The following is a 19,865-nucleotide window of genomic DNA, read 5'->3' as shown; positions in this document are numbered from 1 at the left end:
TCTAAATATTGTTAATTCTTTATTACGAAAGAATGAATATTGTAAATTCTGAGTATGTGTTGATATAAAGATTAGAGATTCGATGTTTTTGACAAGGTGATAATTTGTCATTCTGAATTATGAACCATCTTTATTTTTTACATTCCTAACTGTGAGTTTCTGAAGTTGGTATACTTCTGAAATTTTTACATTTGACGGTGTGCCTGCAAGCCTCCGCAACGCTCTCTGATATAGCGTAGAATAAAAAGCGGGAAATTCAAATTTTTCACGGTTTTCGTAGAATTCAGCTACGTGACTAAAATATTCAAATCACTATTTAAATTAGTTATAAATAAAGAAACGATTAAATAAATAAATAAATATAACACTTTTTTTCTTTTAAACATATATTTTATAAAAAAATTAACGTAAAGTAAAAACATAAATTTTTAACGACGGTATAAATATTTAAATATATTTAAATGAAAATTTAACACAAGTAACATAACGTTAAAATAAACTTTGGGTAATTTATAAATAAATGACTTATTTCACTCAATGTTTAGTTTTAAAAAATTAATAAGTTTGTTAATTATTCTCTTATTTTTGGTTACTCTAGGTTTTCCATTCTAATTTACTTGACATTAACTCAACAATGCCATTTCCTCCAAGATTATTGAACGTAGTTGTAAGTAACTCGTACGTTATTTTTGCAATTGCCACCTTTGTGCCGTAATTGCTTGAGCATTTTTTTAATTAAATAATATTATTAGAAAGCGCAATACTATTTAAATATACTGAGACCGTAAACAAAAATATATAAACACTCAAAGCAACGTTGCCAGATCACTGAAACTAGCAATATGTAATTGTATGTGTGAATGTCTGTGTGCCGAGGCTTCTGAATTTTTGTCTATAGTAAATACCCTGACTATACTATACCACGCTGGAACTACCTTAAATATTTATAGGTTTCATATCAATAAAGTCTAATCAGATTTAATCATACATAGACATATATAACTACATATAAGTTTATATCAGTCATGTCTGATCAGAACCAATCATATATAAACTTATGCACGACTATACATGAATTTATATTAGCCATGTCTGATCAGATCTAATTATATATAGGCCTATATCTAATTATATATGGGTTTGTATCAGTCATGTCTGATCAGATCTGATCATATATAGACTTGTATATGATTAGATATGGGGTCATAACAGCCAGGTATGATCAGATCTAACTATATATAGACATATATAAATAGATCTGCTCATTTATAGACTTATGTATGATTATACACGGGGTTATAACAGCCAGGTATGGTCATATCTAATTATACATAGACTCATATATAATCAGATCTGATCAGATCTAATTATATATAGACTTATATATAATCAGATCTGATCATATATAGGCTTATATATGGGCTTATATGTGTTTCAATTTGTAATGCATTCGCGCGGTAATGATTAAATCAAATTATTGATAATAATGCCAAGCTATGATATCTGAGTCTACAAAAAAAATTTTTTGTATAAATAAATTGTTATTTTGTCAAAATAGAACGTAATTAATTGTAATGAATTAAAGTAGGTACTTTGCAAGCGTTTTATAAACAAAAATTTATAATGTGTGTCATCATATCGATAACGTAAAAAAGTAGAATAACTTTTATATCAATAATGGTGTAATGAGGAGAAAAGTAAAATGGCCTCGGCTGGATAATACTTGCGTGCAAATTGATGCAAATCTACTGCCGTCATCTGACTGTAATTTGACAGAAAAACTTGCTGTCAATTTGAAGTGAAACTTTCCACCAACTTGACGTCATTCTCTGACAGTAACACCTGTGGTCAAATTGAATTCAAGCTTACAGACAGTTTACTATCAACTTAAAGATAACTGCTTGCTCTCCAACACTCTCCTTTTAGTTGGCTTCAGAATAAGACAGTAGCTTGTAGTTAATTTACGGTTAAGGTGGCTATCAGGGTAAGCAAATTTATACATGAATATATCTACAATTTGACGGTAAAGAAATACTTTACAATTTTTAAAGTCAAATTAAATTGATGTAAAAATTTATCTGGAAATTGACGAAAATTTTTTTCTAGTCAACTTTTGAAGTAAATTTGCATTCTAATTTGGGTAGTAAATTTACGTCAAATTGTATAGCAAGTTGTGTATAAATTGTCGTAAAAAAAAGAAAAGTCCGAAGTTGACGGAAATTTGACAAAAAATTCAAGGAAACTTTTGTAAAGTAAACTTTTGCTAAAGCAAAGTGTGCTATTAGGGCTTGTAGTCAAATTGAATTCAAGTTACAGGCAATTTACTGTCACCTTAGCGGCAACTGTTTGCTCTCCAACACTCTTCTTTAAATTGGCTTCAGAATACGGAAGTAGCTTGAAGTTACCCTGATAGCCACCTTAACCACAAGTTAACTTCAAGCTACTGCTGTATTCTGAAGTCAATTTACACGAAAGTGTTGGAGAGCAAACAGTTACCTTTAAGTTGACAGTAAATTGTCTGTAACCTCCCTAATAGCACAGTTTGCTTTAGCAAAAGTTTACTTTACAAAAGTTTCCTTGAATTTTTTGTCAAATTTCCGTCAACTTCGGACTTTTCTTTTTTTTTACGACAATTTGTATGCAACTTGCTATTCAATTTGACGTTGATTTACTACCCAAATTAGAAGGCAAATTCACTTAAAAAGTTGACCAGAAAAAAAGTTGTCTTCAATTTTTCGGCAAATTTTATGTCAATTTATTGTTATTTGACTTGAAAAATTGTAAAGTATTTTTTTACCCTCACCCTGATAGCTACCCTAACCGTAAGTTAACTACAAGCTACTACCGTATTCTAAAGGTAACTTAAAGGAAAGTATTATCCAGCCAAGTTTACCAGAAACTTTCTCGTTAAGTTAGCCGAAAATGTTTCGCAGATCTTACTGAGCAAGGTGTGGCTATCAGGGCAAATTGTAGACATTTTTATGTAAAAATTTGCTCACCTTCTGAAATGGTAAGAAAGAACATCGTCGACTTTTTTTTCGTAAAAACTTACCTTTAAATTGAAGAAAAATTAATCGCAAGTTTTTTCTTTTCAACTTTTGCTGTGAAATTGTCGGCAAATTTGGGCAGCAGATTTCAGGTAATTTCAATATCAAATTACTGTCAATTTCAAGCTAAAGTGACTATTGGGGTTGAATTCAATTTGACTACAAGTATTACTGCCAGACAATGACGTTAAGTTGATTGAAAGTTTCACTTCAAATTGACAGCAAGTTTTTTTGTCAAATTACATCCAGATGACGGCAGATGATTTGCATAAAATTGCACGCATGTATTATCCAGCCGAGGCTTGCCAGGAACTTGTCGTTAAGTTGGCCGTAAATGTTTCACTGCAGAACTTGCTGAGCAATTATATTTAAGGGTGGACAGTACTAACCGAATCTTCGAATTTTACTTTTCTAATCACGTTTAGAATAATTACGTCACTCAAATGATGAAAACCTTCTAAAAAAGTTTGTCTTTCACATTTTTTCGGAAGCTATAAAAATTTCTGTGATAACAATTGATAAATAAATTTAAAAAAAAGTAAAATTCAAAATTTCGTTTAGTACGGCCCAGCTTTAAAGTGTGGCTATCAGGGATAAAAGTTAACGAATACTTGCTGTCAAATTGAAAGACAATTTGACAATTTGTTCAGCGATATTCCTGATAGCCGTATTATTGCTTAGCAAGTTCTGCAGTGAAACCTTTTCGGCTAACTTAAGGCTGGGCCGCACCTAACGAAATCCTGAATTTAAGAATTCTAATTATTTAATAAATAATTAGAATTCTTAAATTCAGGACTTCATTAGGTGCGGCCCAGCCTTTTGGCTTCAATATACTATCTATGACCGCTATTTGACGGCAACTTAGAAACCAACTTTTGCTAAGAATCCTGGGCATGCACCCAAGCGTGTATTGTGTGTATGAAAATACGCCTCCACGAGTTCTGTCAAGAATTTCGTGCCTCTCTTTCGGTGACGCTGCCGTTGTGCATGTATACATTACACTGATAATTTAAGCCGTGTTCCGATATTGCACAGCGAGTACTGTTCAGTGCTCGTAATGCATGTCGGAGGTCACACCTTACAGTGGTCACAGTGTATATCGTGACATAGCCTTAATAGTTTACTGTTTCCGTGCAATCCAACAATACACTCCATATTTTTATATTTATACGTTAGTTATTCGCGTTGATCGATGCATAGATTAATTGAAGTTAACGACTCTGTTACTTTAGATTAATGTTCTCTTATATAATAGAATAAAATCAAATTCACGAATAATATTTAATCATGGACGAAAAAAAAACAAAACTTACTTTCGACAACAAGATTATTTTGGCCCCTATGGTACGAGCGGGAACTTTGCCTTTGCGACTTCTTGCTTTAGATTATGGTGCTGACATTGTATATACTGAAGAGTTGATAGATTTTAAATTACTTCGTTCAACTCGTCAGATAAATGGTAATCGATTTAGCCAAGTACTTAGAATTCATATTTGTACCAATTCAACTATTTTAGTATCGTTAAATTTTTAAGAGGTTATTGTATCATCAATATACAATGTTAATAGCTCTTTGTTGTTCAATATTTTTTTCTATATTTACAATAAATTACATTTTCAGATGTTCTGGGAACGATTGATTACATTGACCAGACTGATGGAACAATAGTTTTTCGGACCTGCCTTCGAGAAAAAAGCCATGTTGTTTTACAGCTTGGAACATCTGATCCTGAAAGAGCTTTAAAAGTTGCCCAAATTTTAGAAAACGATGTGTCAGGCATCGATATAAATATGGGATGCCCTAAAAAATTTTCTCTTGAAGGTGGAATGGGTGCAGCTCTATTGAACAATGAACAAAAAGCAAAAAATATTTTGAAACGCTTAATTGATGGCGTTCGTATACCTGTTACTTGTAAAATACGTGTATTCGACGACCTTCAAAAGACTTTAAACTTATGCGATGTATGATAATATGTCCTGAAATATTTTCAAAAATTAAGTTATACTTTTCCAATTCAAATCTATTTCATCATTGTTTGTAGACTCTTGAATCTAGTGGAATTTCAGCAATTACTGTTCATGGTCGTACAGTTCATGAAAGACCACAGCATGCAAATAGAAATGAAATGATTCGAATAATTGCTCAACGCCTTTCGATACCAGTAATTGCGAATGGTGGTTCTAAAGAAATTGAAAAATATTCTGACATAGAAAAATTTAAAAAGGAAACAGCGTGTAGCAGTGTTATGCTTGCTCGAGCTGCACAATGGAATTGCTCAATTTTCCGAAAAGAAGGATTGTTACCGATTGATATCGTCATCAAAGCATACCTTAAATATGCTATTGATTATGACAATTCACCATCTAATACTAAATATTGCGTACAAAATATCATTCGAGAGTTACAGGAAACACCCTTAGGGAAAGAGTTTTTAAAAGCACAAACTCTTGAGCAAATCTGGTAAGAAATTTTAATAATTTCATTGATTTTCTTAACTTTTATTTATTACATAAAGCATTTAATATATATTTGAAATATAGCGAAATTTGGGACATGGATGACTATTGTCGATTAAAGTTCGACCAGTATCAAAAAAAAGGTTTCCATGGTCGTTTTCAAGTAGCACCTCTTAGAATTGGTGTGATCATGAACGAAAATCATTCTACAAAAAATTCGGAATGTAATGTTGATGATTTGATAGTCCTGCGATGTGCATTTCTGAGAAGACGATTTTCATTTGACAATGATTTACCCAAAACAAAGCTTTTGAAATGGCTACGAGAAAACAAAAAAACTCATATCGTACCCGTTTATCATACTTGGTTTGAAGATAAACTTTTTCGATCAATCGTCACTGTAGATAATAAAAGATATAGTTCTACATTTTGGTAATGATTTTAAAAGTCATATTTTGATCAGTTTTTCTATGATATTTACTGGAGAACATTTTTTTATAGGGAAAAAAATAAAAAAAGAGCTGAGCAAGGCGCAGCGTTAGTATGTCTTTGTTCATTAGGAGTCATCGATGAAGAATTATTAAAAAAAAATGGAAGCTTACGAAAATAATTTATCAAATTTTCAATAAATATGTGAATCTTTGGTCATATAAATGTGTATTGTATGTTTATAAAGTATTCAGAATTTCATAACTTAGATTCCTTACAACCTAGATACTTTGTAACCCAGAATCCTACTTAACCTTGAAACAAAAACATCATTTGAAATGATAAGAATGTATTCAAATCTTAATCGTTTCGAATCGTGACAGTAAAAGCTGGTAAAAACGATTTAAGATTTCAATTAATTTTGAGTTATTTTATATTATAAAATATTTTTTCTTTATGGCTTAACATGATTTAAATTGACTTGTCAAATTTTAAGCTTAAAAGCAGTATGATACTTTCAAGCGTAAATTCTGAAACAAATCATTTTAAATTATAGAAAAAGAAAATATCATTTTATGACCAAAAAAAAGTTAAAAAATTTTTAGAAAATCTGAAAGCTCTTACCTTAAGGGCCAGTTTTTCAAACCGAGTTTATTTTTATCCTGGTTTTGATTATCATTGCTAGTATGTCTATTAGGGAAGGGTCAAAAGAATCAAATATTTTTTTTTTTTACAAGTGACACGGAAAAATGGGTTGCTAGACACCTTAAAAAAATTCTCACCAAATATGAGCTCTTAATTTCAATAGGAAGATGGCCCTCATCGCAGTTTCTTATTTTTTTCTCAGTCTAATAGAAAAAAATTCATACCTCATTATTAATTGATTGTACCGAAAATTGTTCTAGAAGAATTTTGTAGGAAATTTAATTCTCTACAAAAAGGTATCTTATATTTTTCCCGTAAACCTTACCATTTGAATGATATTGAAGATTTAAGTTTGATTATTTTAAGACAAATTTCATTTTTGTTTATGAATTTTATAACTCGACAATAAATGACTATTATAAAATGCGCAATATAAATTTTTGTAGGAAATTAACTGCTCTATAAAAATGGTGTCTTATGTTTTGGCGATTAAATTAAGCCTTCAAAAGATATTCATCATCAAACTTCCATGTGTACTGATTTTAAGAGTTTTTGATTAGATATTCGAAAAATATCAATTTAATTTATAAGTTTTGAGAAAATTTACACGAATTTTAGTTTTTATCAACTGAGAAACTTCAAAATAGTTTTAAGTTTTCGTTTATGTGTAAGTGTTTTGTCTACATTTAAAAAAATTAATTTTCCATTTATCGCTTAGTTAATTATTTATTAATAGAAAAAGCAAAGTTTTCATTATAAATATAATACGTTTCAGTTTTAGAGAAAAAAATGTCCAATTAGTTATGAAAAAATTTTTTATTTCAATTTTCAGCTGTTATTAATTTTCAAACAATTTTTGTTGTAAGTAGGGTAATTTTTTCGATGCTCTTTAACAACTTGCAATAAGAAATAAAATACAAAACACAAATTCTCTAGAGAAGAAATTTTCCCTAGGACAATATCCAGCTATGGTGGAAAAATTTTTAAAACCATTTTGAAGACGTTATTGAAAAAAAACAACATAATCGTGATTTTTAATAATTAAAAATAAAATGTTTAGAATTATTGAAAAAAAATTCTGAAAATAAAAGTCAAATAATGAAAATATTAATGACAACAAATAAAATTTGTATGAAATTCATAAATTAAATTGATATTTTTCGAATATCTAATCAAAAACTCTTAAAATCAGTACACATGGAAGTTTGATGATGAATATCTTTTGAAGGCTTAATTTAATCGCCAAAACATAAGACACCATTTTTATAGAGCAGTTAATTTCCTACAAAAATTTATATTGCGCATTTTATAATAGTCATTTATTGTCGAGTTATAAAATTCATAAACAAAAATGAAATTTGTCTTAAAATAATCAAACTTAAATCTTCAATATCATTCAAATGGTAAGGTTTACGGGAAAAATATAAGATACCTTTTTTGTAGAGAATTAAATTTCCTACAAAATTCTTCTAGAACAATTTTCGGTACAATCAATTAATAATGAGGTATGAATTTTTTTCTATTAGACTGAGAAAAAAATAAAAAACTGCGATGAGGGCAATCATCCTATTGAAATTAAGAGCTCATATTTGGTGAGAATTTTTTTAAGGTGTCTAGCAACCCATTTTTCCGTGTCACTTGTAAAAAAAAAAAATATTTGCATCTTTTGATCCACCCTAATATCTATATATTATTAATATATAGATATACTAGCAATATTAATTAAAACCCGGATAAAAATAAACTCGGTTTGAAAAACTGGCCCTAAGTGTTCATGTTATATTTTGAATAATCCGTTAACTTTAAATAATTATGAAACAATGTTTTTTTTCTTTTTTAACCCTAAACAAAATTTTTATCTATTTATCTTAAACAAAATGTTTTTTGATGACTCGATATCAACGATTCTTCTTTACTGTTCTAAAAAATAATTTAAATAAAATAAGGATTGATTATAACACTTTCTCGTAGAAATTTGTTCTCAACAAAATTCTTGTGTAAGGCTAACATAAGATTTGCAATTCAAATTTGCCCCAAATATCTGGGGCAAGACCAATAGGTGAGTGCTGACGCTAGCAACTATCGAACTTAAAAGCAGGCTTCTGGAAGCCTTGAAAAAATCTGCTATGGTGGTGGTGCTTGATTATATTTTAGAGATTACCTGACAATTGACCCACCCCACAATGCATACAATAACTTATGTTAATATCTCTGAATAAATAATCAGATAAAGTCCTTCCAGAGAGTAATTTGTCGTCGGGATCCGTCGGAAATTTTCGGTTTGTCATGATGTGTGGTAACAGCGTGAGATCAGACTCGTTTTCTAAGAGTGGGAGTCAAAACCGACGGCGACTTAATTTCGAGGAAGACTTTAAATATGTAAACACAAACGTGTGCAATGGTAATGTGCCCTTTTTCAAAGGTTTTGTGTGTGTGTGTAATTACAATAGTATGTTAGCACACCCACGCTTGCAATGATACTGAACAAATTATCTAGTGAAATCAATTTACACCAAAATTTAATCCATAATCGGTAAATCAATTGTCAACGGATCAATTATCGCTAGGATAAACTGTCGGCGGATAAATCATCACTCGGATCAATTGTCGCGGATTAATTGTCCTTGGATCAACGGTCGTGCCACTATTTAAGACTAGGGGGTGTCATCTGTGATGGAACGTAGAGATTTCCGCAACGCGTATATAAGATATAATAAGGAAATGGTGGCAATTGTTTAGGATCAAGGTTCACCACATTTATCCAAGTTCCAAGTGCTTTTACCTTAAATATCAAAAAGTAAATTTTTTCCACGTGTTCAGTTACACGGCGGATTAAATTTTCTATGTGTGTTTATGTCTCCAACACTAGATATCTATCCGGACCTTGCAATTGAGTATACGAAAAATGATCAATTAAATCTCTTCTAAACAAAAACCGAAACGGCTTCTGTAACAAGGGGTGGGCACTGGAAGGAACCGGTTTCTGATTAGCTCCATATCATTAATCAATCAATTTCCGTTCTTATGATAATATCCCTTTTTTCGTTACACTCGATTTTCTGAATAAGACTTCGCTTGAAAATATTTTTATTAAAAAATTAACGGTTTCTCGGAAAAGTAAAATTCATAATTCGGAAGCGGAAGCAATAGTTGACATGCAGACTACTTGAAAATTTTAATGAATCGCTTAAAAGTATAACTTTTATTCATGATTTCTAATTGAATTTTTGACATAACTCGGGTCTTCTGAGAAACAAAATTAATACATTCCATACTTTACTTCATCATTATATTTAAATAAATATCATTATATTCTCATAATGTGATACACTGTAGAGTGTAATTTTGACGAGTACTTAAAATAATTTTAGATATCAATACCTAAATAAACATACGTATGGTCCAATTGGTTTTGTATTATAAATTCAAATAGATTAATATAATCTTAAACTAAGGAGATAAATTTAAAAACTTATAAAATGAATTCGACTACAAAAGTAACATTGTACATAAAAAATTATTCAACTATAACTTTATAAATAAATAAAAAAATCATATAATATTGATTTTGCAATACAGATTAATGAATAAAATTAGAAACATTTGAATGTGAACAATAATCGCATTATCTATTAGTAGTCATGAATCAATTGATTTTGGTAGAGAAAACGATTAACAAGAACAGGAATCTCTGCCACTATGTTGTTCACTAGTAGCCCCATGTAAATTAGTACGTTCAGGCTGACTGGGATTGTGCTGAACTCCTGATTCAGCTGCGTTTAAATCCAAACTATGAAAAATAATAATTAATAATTTAATATTTGCTAAATAACATTTAGTTAAGTCAATAATATTCGACGAATGTAATTGAATTTTATCTTGATACTTACCGACCATCTCTTATACTCTGGAATATTTTTTTAGCTGTATCTAAGAAAGCTTCTTCAACGTTATGACCCCTGAAATTACATTTAAATCAAATATTAACACTTCGTGATTATTCTATTAGTTAAATTGCTTAATCTGTATTTGGGTTTATTAACACAAGTATTTATTCATTAATAGCAGTTACACGATAAGTTAACTGACCAAGTCTGATCTTAGAATGGTTGGACAGAGATGCCAGGTAGAAGTGTTACGAACATTTCGTAAATGATTGAATATTGATATCACGATATAATAATTTGAAATTGATGGTCAGTAAACTCATATTAAATTCTTTTGAATCTTCTAAAGTTGATTAAACTTTTTTTCATAATACCAGCATCGAAACTTGAAGTTTCAGTGTCTCTACAGCCAGTCTAAACAAGCTAATTTCAAGTCGATGCTGCAAACAACTGCTAGCGAACTCGTAATTCACCAATACCTACATACAGCGGGCAGAAACCCTGGAGAAGAAACACAATTGTTTCTGCCCAGGTTATTTCATCAGATGACAGCGGGTGACCGAGTATGTACAAACGTGTGTATGTAAATAAGCTATAATTTCTGAACAAATCAACCAATTTGGATCTTTGAGGCGGTATTTGAAGCAGTTGGCTTATTTCTATGTTCTATGAGAAATTGAACTCGAAACGTACGGTACGTTTCAAGATATTCTAAAAATACAATTTTTTTTCGAATAACTTTCAACATACTTCGTGGATTGATTCCAAAATTTAATCAGCTCTGAAATTAAAATAACTACATCGAATGACGCATCAACTATCAAAATCCTGAATCACCGTGATTCGCAGTGATATCAGCGTAAAATCACGGTGAGATTCCATCGTGATTTGCGATGAGTCACGGTGTAATCACGATTATTTCTCATAGTGATTTACGGTGAGACACGGTAAAATTTTCGTGAGCTTCCACGTTGAGTCTCGGTGATATTTTACGGTGATTCGAGGTAACAGCATGTAGAATCATGGCGATTCACGATGATTTTCCATAATCAAGCAATGAAGATTTGCCGTAATTCACTCTTGGGAGATAATAGTTATTGGCGTAACTAGTAGGGTAAGTTATTCATAATGTGTCAGCGCGAAGTGGTTAGCACGAGTCGTAGGTGCGCCGGCACAAGCGAAGCGAGTGAATACTGCGCACCGAAGACGAGTGCTAAACACATCGTGGATGAAGGATTATGACTCAACCTACATGTTGCGCCCATAATTTTATTCAACATGTGCGCTATTTGCGTTTTATTAATTGCCTAAAAAGCAAAGTCTAAATAGTTTTTTAGTGACATGGTGAGAAAAAACTTGAAATATTAAGGATATGACAAAACTATAGGGATGTAGATTTAGTTGAACGGAAATTCAAATTCAATAAGTCAAAGCTTTAACTCCACGTTAAAAACATTCGGCCTCAGAATCTTGGCTACTCAATGGGTAACAACAGGGAGTTGTAATTACCTAATATTCTGTTAGAGCCTGAAAGATAGTTACGTTTATTTTTATTACGTCACAATGGCCGGAATTGTAGACATCGTTATTGCGTTTTGACTAATAATTTTTCACCAATCGGTAAACGGCCATTTAAGGTTCGGATTTTAGGCATGATAAAACGTGAATAGCACGCGTGAGTTGAATAAAGTAAATATTGGGAAGGGAAAGTCACCGGTACTAGGCTGAAGCAGCGGGAGTAGTTCAGTGCTCGCCACGAGATTGCGCCTAGCTGCTTGTGGTATCCTTGGTAAGAAATTTATTCTAGAACTATAATATTCCAAACTTGAAAGCAATTCTGACACAGGTGCTCCTCTGTTCTTCGACAGAATACAAAGTACCTCTTTGGATAGTAATATGGTATATTCTATGTTACATTATGACATTAATATTTATTATCAATGTCTCCAAGAATAATTTTTCTTTGAAAAATTTCAATGCAAAATTTTCAATGAATTCATTACGCTACATGAGCTTGATTAAGAAAAGTGATTTGAAATGATTCATAACAATTTGAAACGATTTAAAATAATTTGAATCGACTAATATATAGATATACACTTGGCATGGATTAAATCATTTTTCATAACCAGGGGAATAAGAAAATTAATTTAACGTGAATGCGTCCGGCTAAGTCGGATTTTCAACAGTAGAGCACACACGACGGTTTTGCGATCGAGGTGTGCAAAAAATTGAAATCACAAAAAATGTCAAATAACTAAAATGTTGTTAAATTGAAAATAAGTTTCAATGAAATCATGAAAGTGTTACGTTCCCGTAATATTTTACGTAGTGTCTAAAGATACAGAAAAAAACCTGTGTTCGGAACAGCCTACTGTGTGGCACGTTATCGTGCCGCACGCTTATCCCTTATTCTATCCCACCTATTCCTGTACACTTATCCGCGTCTAATATTTTATCGATTAAATTAATTATTTTTAATAAATTAATTTTATGCAATGTAACGGAAATTAGTTACGATAAGAGTCAGCGTGGCTTGCGGGAAGTCTAAACAGATGACGATGCATGAGACCCGGGTCACGCCCCAGTGAACACATGACCTTATTTTGACGTCATACATAGGTCATAGCAATGTCACGACATCTGATGTAAATTTGATGTCAATCTGACGTTCTACATGACTTTAATATGATGTAAAGCTTGTGACATCATATTGATGTAAGCATGACTCTTGTACGATGTCACAGTTATGACTTATGTATTACATACGTTTGACATAGAATCTACATCACATTGTTATGTAGTAATAAAGTCATTATCCGTATATCATAATGACGTAATTTTAAAATCATGCATTTATGTCAGTAGCAAAGTCACGGTTATACGTAATGTGGATGTCACTCTTAAATCATATCTTTACATCAGTGACAAGTCAGTATTTTACGCAACGCTGATGTAATGTCCGAGTCATAGTTTTTTATCATCTATTTATTGAAATAAAACAATCATAGAATGAATTTTGAAACATGTGTAAATGTGTAAAAATAACAACTAAACGTCGAACATTTTTGGGCTCAAAGTAATCGATAAACTCGATAATAGATCATTCAGACGTTTTAAATTAAAACATTAGCGTGAGCATAAAAAAATTAACTTTATTTTTTTAAATGATATATCGAAAATATCATTTAGGATGACAAAGAAAATGTAACGACCGTTTGAACTCTTTTGCTATTATGATTTTAAAGTTTAGTATCACAATTTTTCAATCGATTGAATTTCATACGATTTTGTGAAATTATTTAATGTTTCGCAAAATTTTATATAAGATTTTTTAAATTTCACATCACAACAAAAAATTAAAAAATTTGATGAAACTTAATGAAATTTTATACAATTATCATCGAGGTCGACAAATATTGCTTCTATAAAATTTCATATAAGTTCATGGAGTTTTTTAAATTTTGTAAAAATCCATCACGATAACTTATTAACTCTGTATTTTCCGGCATTTCACTCTAAATACATCAATTAAGCACGAGATTTGAACTCTCGTGATGTGGACCAGTGAGCAACGTTCAGGACTACCAGCCAAGAGTAGCCGTGTTCGAACCCAGCTGACGCCCAGGATTTTTTCATCATTTAACTTTATCTAATCTTGTTTCAGAATTCACAATGCGTTCGCGCGGTAATAATCAAATCAAAAATTCGGTATTTCATTTTATTTTTTTCTTTTTCAAAATATTTTTTCCGAATTGATAATTTTGACATCACCCATATGTCATATTGACGTCATAGAAGGTCACACAGACATCACATTTACATCATGCATACGTCATTAGTTTTACATCATAATCTTATGTAAAAAAGTGGGAAATAATGAGTCACACCTGACTCATTCGTGACTTATATCTTACGTAAATGATGACATAGCGTAACGTCACTCTGACGTCAAATTTACGTCAATGTGTTTACTGGGCGACGATTCTCTCACAGAGAACCTGAGATGCAGCGTCAACATTTTGTCAACTTTGTTGCAACTTATAATATTTTTATAACGAGTATACAGTCAGTCTTTGGAGAGAGCTCATAGAGCTCGAACCTCCACTTTTTGCACTTCATAAAATTAACCACAATTAATTATAAATTAATTAACCCTTTATTTGGGGGTGCCATTGGCACCTTAAAGTTTCATCTGGACATTGGGGAACGCTGACACCGGTGATCTAGTAATTTACCCTGGCCTGGACGCTGCCACTGGCTATCCAGGATCCTTTAAAATCCCGCATCCTCTTAAATGATATGGAGACCGGGTCGTGAAATAGATAAAATAGCGAAAATTCAATAAAATTAATAATTAATCGAATAATCGACGACCAGGGCCCACCGAGGGTCTATAGACACTCCAACGAGGCCAAACCTGGATCAAATTTAATAATTAAAATTTATTTTTATTTTGAATTAATTTAGGGTAATTTTCCAAAACGTAACAAAAGCTAGAAAATTTTTTCTAAAATGTAGATTTTAAAAAAGTGCATGGTAAAAGTTTGAGTTTTCTTCATAAAGTTGCAAAAAAAAAAAAAATTATATTTACGTTTTCGCACTAGCTTCTACAAACATAAGACCATTCTCATCAGCAAATTGTTTCGCTTCTTCATAGGTCACATCCCGTTGACTTTCCAAGTCACTTTTATTTCCAATCAAAAATATAACCTATAAACAACGAAATATGTTGCTGAATAAAAATAAATATATTTCAAGTAAACCTTAAATAATTTATTCTTACCGTGCTTGGATTGGTGAGATTGCGCGTATCTGTTAGCCAACTACTTAAGTGATTGTACGTAGAACGTCGAGTAATATCATACACCATAAGTGCTCCAGCTGCTCCACGATAATATGATCTAGTATAAAAAGAATATTTTCTTGTAATTATTCAACTGTCATGATAAACATTATTTATTCAATATTTTAACACCTCGTAACTGCTCTAAACCGCTCTTGTCCAGCCGTGTCCCATATTTGTAACTTTATTTTTTGACCATTTACTTCAATGATTCTAGTACCAAACTCTACGCCAATGGTATGTGGGCAATCTGCCATAACTGGAATACATAACATAAGGAATCGTCAAAATTTAAGTAACATCATTTCAAATTTATAAACTTCAAGTTGGTATATTTTACATTTTTTTTCGGTAAACTGATGTAAAAGACATGATTTTCCAACACCCATGTCTCCTATAATGATATATTTAAATATATACGAATAGTTGTACGGTCCTGTCGACATTGTTTATCTAAAAATCATAAAATATTTTAACACATTTTAAAAGGTCTCATTTACTTTGATTTTTTTCCATCGTTTGAACACATCAATTCAATGTGATTAATAAAAAAAAAAAAAAAAATAACTACATGCAAATATTGATAAATGAGTTCATTAATGTGTTATCGAAAAATTTTATTATGGAAGTAGCGATGAAATAAAAATGAAAGAAAGCTATTGTTCATGGTTGAAAAAAATTTTGAATTTAAAGCGCGATGTCTAAAAATTATTTCATTACACTCAAATTTTTGTAAGCTCTTTATGTCGATAATAATCAACATATTTTTGATTAATACTGAAAAAAAGAATGAATGTGAATGTAGCAGACATCAGACAAATTTAAAATTATTAATAAATAGAGTAAATAATTAATAAGATAAAATATTTAAAAATGCGCGTTCAAAAAATTTTGAAATTGATAAGTGCATTTTTTATAAATATTATTTTTTAAATTATTTATTCATAGTTTTAAATTTGTCTGATGTCTGCTACATTCACACTCATAAAAAAAGAAATTTAAGGGCAGTAATTGTCACCGTAACATATATATATATATATATATATATATATGTAAACCCAAATAAAACACATCTGACAAATTTATATATCGATGTCTTATGAAAGGCTATCAGTAGCTATGAGACTACAAATGAACTTTTAGACAACGATGATCAGAATCTTTTACTTAGGTATGTATGTATAGGTTGATAACAACAATAATCGATTCAGACAAGTTATTTTTTCTTCAAGATGAGTCTACATACAAGATGTTTAATAATGAACTGAATGATGTGATGAGTACGTTTTGTTATGACAACAATTTATATTCTACAAGTTTTTATTCATAAACGAACTATAGTAGCAGTTTCATAACTTACCTGTTAATGAAATAAATAGATAAAACTTTAAAATTTCTTACTACGTTAAAAAATAATTCAAGAAAACTTTCACGCATCTATCACTTCACAAATATTGAAATTTTACCTCTAATATTATGAATTGAAAACTGAAGTGACAGTCATACTAAATACACAATTTCAATGGACAGAATATGGCGGATAGTGATCCACTATGGTGACAATCGAATGTCACACAAAAGAGCTGTCAAGATTTAAACTAAAATTCTAGAAAATATACAAAAAAATCAGTTTCAATTTGTACTTGACAAATATTTCCATTAAAATGATAAATTCTATTATATTGTTAAAATTATAACGTCAAAGCCTACTTTCGTATCTCAATTCAAATTAATTTGTAATCAAACTGTACATTGCAGACATTGGCAGGTCTATCATAGTTATCTCCGCCCAACTTCCTAGCATAGTTTGCTTTACCAAAAGTTTACTTTACAAAAGTTTCCTTGAATTTTTCGGCAAATGTCCGTCAACTTCGGACTTTTCCATTTTTTACGACAATTTGTATGCGACTTGCTACTCAAATTGACGTAAATTTACTACCCGCATTAGAATGCAAATTGACTTCAAAAGTTGACTAGAAGAAAGTTGTCGTCAATTTTTAGGCAAATTTTATGCCCCTTTCCCTGATAGCCAAGTTGGTGAGAAACTGGCGGCAAACTAACAGCTGCAACTAGACGCCAAGTTGGCCGCAAAGGTTGGTATTTCCAAAGTTGATACCCTGATAGCCACACTTTAAAGATAATTGCTCAGCAAGTTCTGCAGTGAAACATTTGCGGCCAACTTAACGACAAGTTTCTGGCAAGCCTTGGCTGGATAATACTTGCGTGCAAGTTGATGCAAATCTACTGCCGTCATCTGAATGTAATTTGACATAAAAACTTGCCGTCAATTTGAAGTAAAACTTTCAATCAATTTAACGTCATTGCCTGACAGTAATACTTGTAGTCAAATTGAATTCAAGTTACAGGACAATTTACTGTCAACTTAAAGGTGAGTGCTTGCTCTCCAACACTTTCCATTATATTGGCTTCAGAATACGGCAGTAGCTTAAAGTTAACTTATGGATAAGGTGGCTATCAGGGTAGACACTTTCTGAGAAACTTGGTGGCAAAAGTTGGAAATCCATAAGTTGACGGAAAGTTGTCTTCAATTTTCTCAGAAACCTGCCTTCGAATTGCGGCTCTTTACTGACACCAACTTTCTGAGAAAGTTGGCGGTAACTTGTAGCCAAAAGTTGCAAAAGCTAGAGTTGTCGACAACTTGTCGTCGAGCAGCAGAGTTCAGGTAATTTCAACATCAAATTACTGTCAATTTCACGATAAAGTGGCTATTAGGGTAAACACATTTATACGTAAAATTGTCTATAATTTGAGGGTAAAAAATTACTTGACAATTTTTCAACTCACGTTAACAATATATTGATGTAAAAATTGACGAAAATGTTTTTCTAGTCAACTTTTGAAGTGAATTCTCATTCTAATTCGGGCAGTAAATTTACGTCAAGTTGTATAGCAAGTTGTATATGGGGCATCCCATGCCAAATCACCAAGGTTTGGACCCGACCCCCTTCGATTTCGCTGAAATTTTTTTATAATTTTTTATCCTACCAAAGACATTTTTCTGAATTTTTCAGATTTTTTTACTCAACCCAAAAAAAGTTACGAATTTTTGAAAAAAACCGCTCTTTTTTTTTTTTAAATTGCTATAACTTTCTCAAAAATTAATCTTTCGGCACTTTTTTTTTTCAAAATTTGTGTTTTTAAAAGTAGTTTTTAGAAAAAAATACAAAAAATTTTTCGGAAGTCACGATATATGAAATATTTCAGTTTTTTTCAATAAAACCGTCATTTTTTCGAAGTCCGAAACCTTCGATTCTCAGTTTTTTTATCTCAAAAAAAAACTTCAACCAAGACAGTATTTAACGCCGCTGATCCTATTTTGTGCCGACTTTCCTTTATATTTTTTTCTTTCGATTGAAAATACAAAAATTTCTAAATTTGGCTTATTTTTTATGACTGCGCTGAAGTTTTTTTGGATTGTTTTCAAAAGCTCAGAAGTTGAATAAAATTGGACAAAAACAACCGTAAAGTGTATTAGGGGCAAGGATTGATTTTTTCGGAAGGAAATTCCCGATTTTTAAATATAGTGAAACCTAAACCTACAATTAACCTTCTCAATAAGACAATTTATAGATAAACTTAGAAAAATATAGATAGCCCGAACTGAGAATCGAACCTAGACCATGTCGGTATCGCGCCGAGTGCTCTACCAGTTGAGATATCCGGTACTATACCATCTTCCATTCAATTTGATCTAAAATTGCCTATAAGGCTATCTATATTTTTCTAAGTTTATCTATAAATTGTCTTATTGAGAAGGTTAATTGTAGGTTTAGGTTTCACTATATTTAAAAATTGGGAATTTTCTTCCAAAAAAATCAATCCTTGCCCCTAATACACTTTACGGTTGTTTTTGTCCAATTTTATTCAACTTCTGAGCTTTTGAAAACAATCCAAAAAAACTTCAGCGCAGTCATAAAAAATAAGCCAAGTTTAGAAATTTTTGTATTTTCAATCGAAAGAAAAAAATATAAAGGAAAGTCGGCACAAAATAGGATGAGCGGCGTTAAATACTGTCTTGGTTGAAGTTTTTTTTTGAGATAAAAAAACTGAGAATCGAAGGTTTCGGACTTCGAAAAAATGACGGTTTTATTGAAAAAACTGAAATATTTTATATATCGTGACTTCCGAAAAATTTTTTGTATTTTTTTCTAAAAACTACATTTAAAAACACAAATTTTGAAAAAAAAAAGTGCCGAAAGATTAATTTTTGAGATAGTTATAGCAATTTAAAAAAAAAAGAGCGGTTTTTTTCAAAAATTCGTAACTTTTTTTGGGTTGAGTAAAAAAATCTGAAAAAATTCAGAAAAATGTCTTTGGTAGGATAAAAAATGATAAAAGATTTTCAGCGAAATCAAAGGGGGTCGGGTCAAAATCTCGGTGATTTGGCATGGAATGCCCCATATAAATTGTCATTAAAAACGGAAAAGTTCGAAGTTGACGGACATTTGACGAAAAATTCAAGGGAACTTTTGTAAGTAAACTTTTGCTAAAGCAACCCTAATAGCGACCTTATCCACAAGTTAACTTCAAGCTA

The 19,865-nt window shown here is 31.1% G+C and overlaps 2 protein-coding genes across 3 annotated transcripts; one reads left to right on the top strand and one right to left on the bottom strand.

The window, feature by feature from the left end:
* The first annotated feature begins 3,968 nt into the window (after nucleotides 1-3,968).
* Nucleotides 3,969-6,157, top strand: LOC130669385 (tRNA-dihydrouridine(20) synthase [NAD(P)+]-like). The gene is made up of 5 exons (XM_057472256.1): nucleotides 3,969-4,506; nucleotides 4,668-5,008; nucleotides 5,089-5,507; nucleotides 5,588-5,935; nucleotides 6,005-6,157. The coding sequence occupies exons 1-5, from the start codon at nucleotides 4,335-4,337 to the stop codon at nucleotides 6,111-6,113; spliced, it is 1,389 nt and encodes a 462-aa protein (XP_057328239.1). The 5' UTR covers nucleotides 3,969-4,334; the 3' UTR covers nucleotides 6,114-6,157.
* Nucleotides 6,158-10,109: 3,952 nt separating this feature from the next.
* LOC130669387 (ras-related protein Rab-14) lies at nucleotides 10,110-17,089 on the bottom strand. 2 transcript variants are annotated; one of them, XM_057472264.1, is made up of 7 exons: nucleotides 16,777-17,089; nucleotides 15,651-15,763; nucleotides 15,443-15,569; nucleotides 15,251-15,368; nucleotides 15,059-15,177; nucleotides 10,468-10,536; nucleotides 10,110-10,367 (listed from the first exon to the last, which is right to left on the bottom strand). In XM_057472264.1, the coding sequence occupies exons 2-7, from the start codon at nucleotides 15,754-15,756 to the stop codon at nucleotides 10,250-10,252; spliced, it is 657 nt and encodes a 218-aa protein (XP_057328247.1). In that variant the 5' UTR covers nucleotides 15,757-15,763; nucleotides 16,777-17,089; the 3' UTR covers nucleotides 10,110-10,249. The 2 variants fall into 2 exon arrangements, with proteins under 2 accessions (XP_057328247.1, XP_057328246.1); XM_057472263.1 differs by having other exon boundaries at nucleotides 16,671-17,088.
* Nucleotides 17,090-19,865: the final 2,776 nt, after the last annotated feature.

The sequence above is a fragment of the Microplitis mediator genome, chromosome 6, assembly GCF_029852145.1.
Source record: "Microplitis mediator isolate UGA2020A chromosome 6, iyMicMedi2.1, whole genome shotgun sequence".
NCBI classification, from domain to species: Eukaryota; Metazoa; Arthropoda; class Insecta; order Hymenoptera; family Braconidae; genus Microplitis; species Microplitis mediator.
Note: the sequence above shows the minus strand (reverse complement) of the source record. Positions and strands in the feature narration are given on the sequence as shown.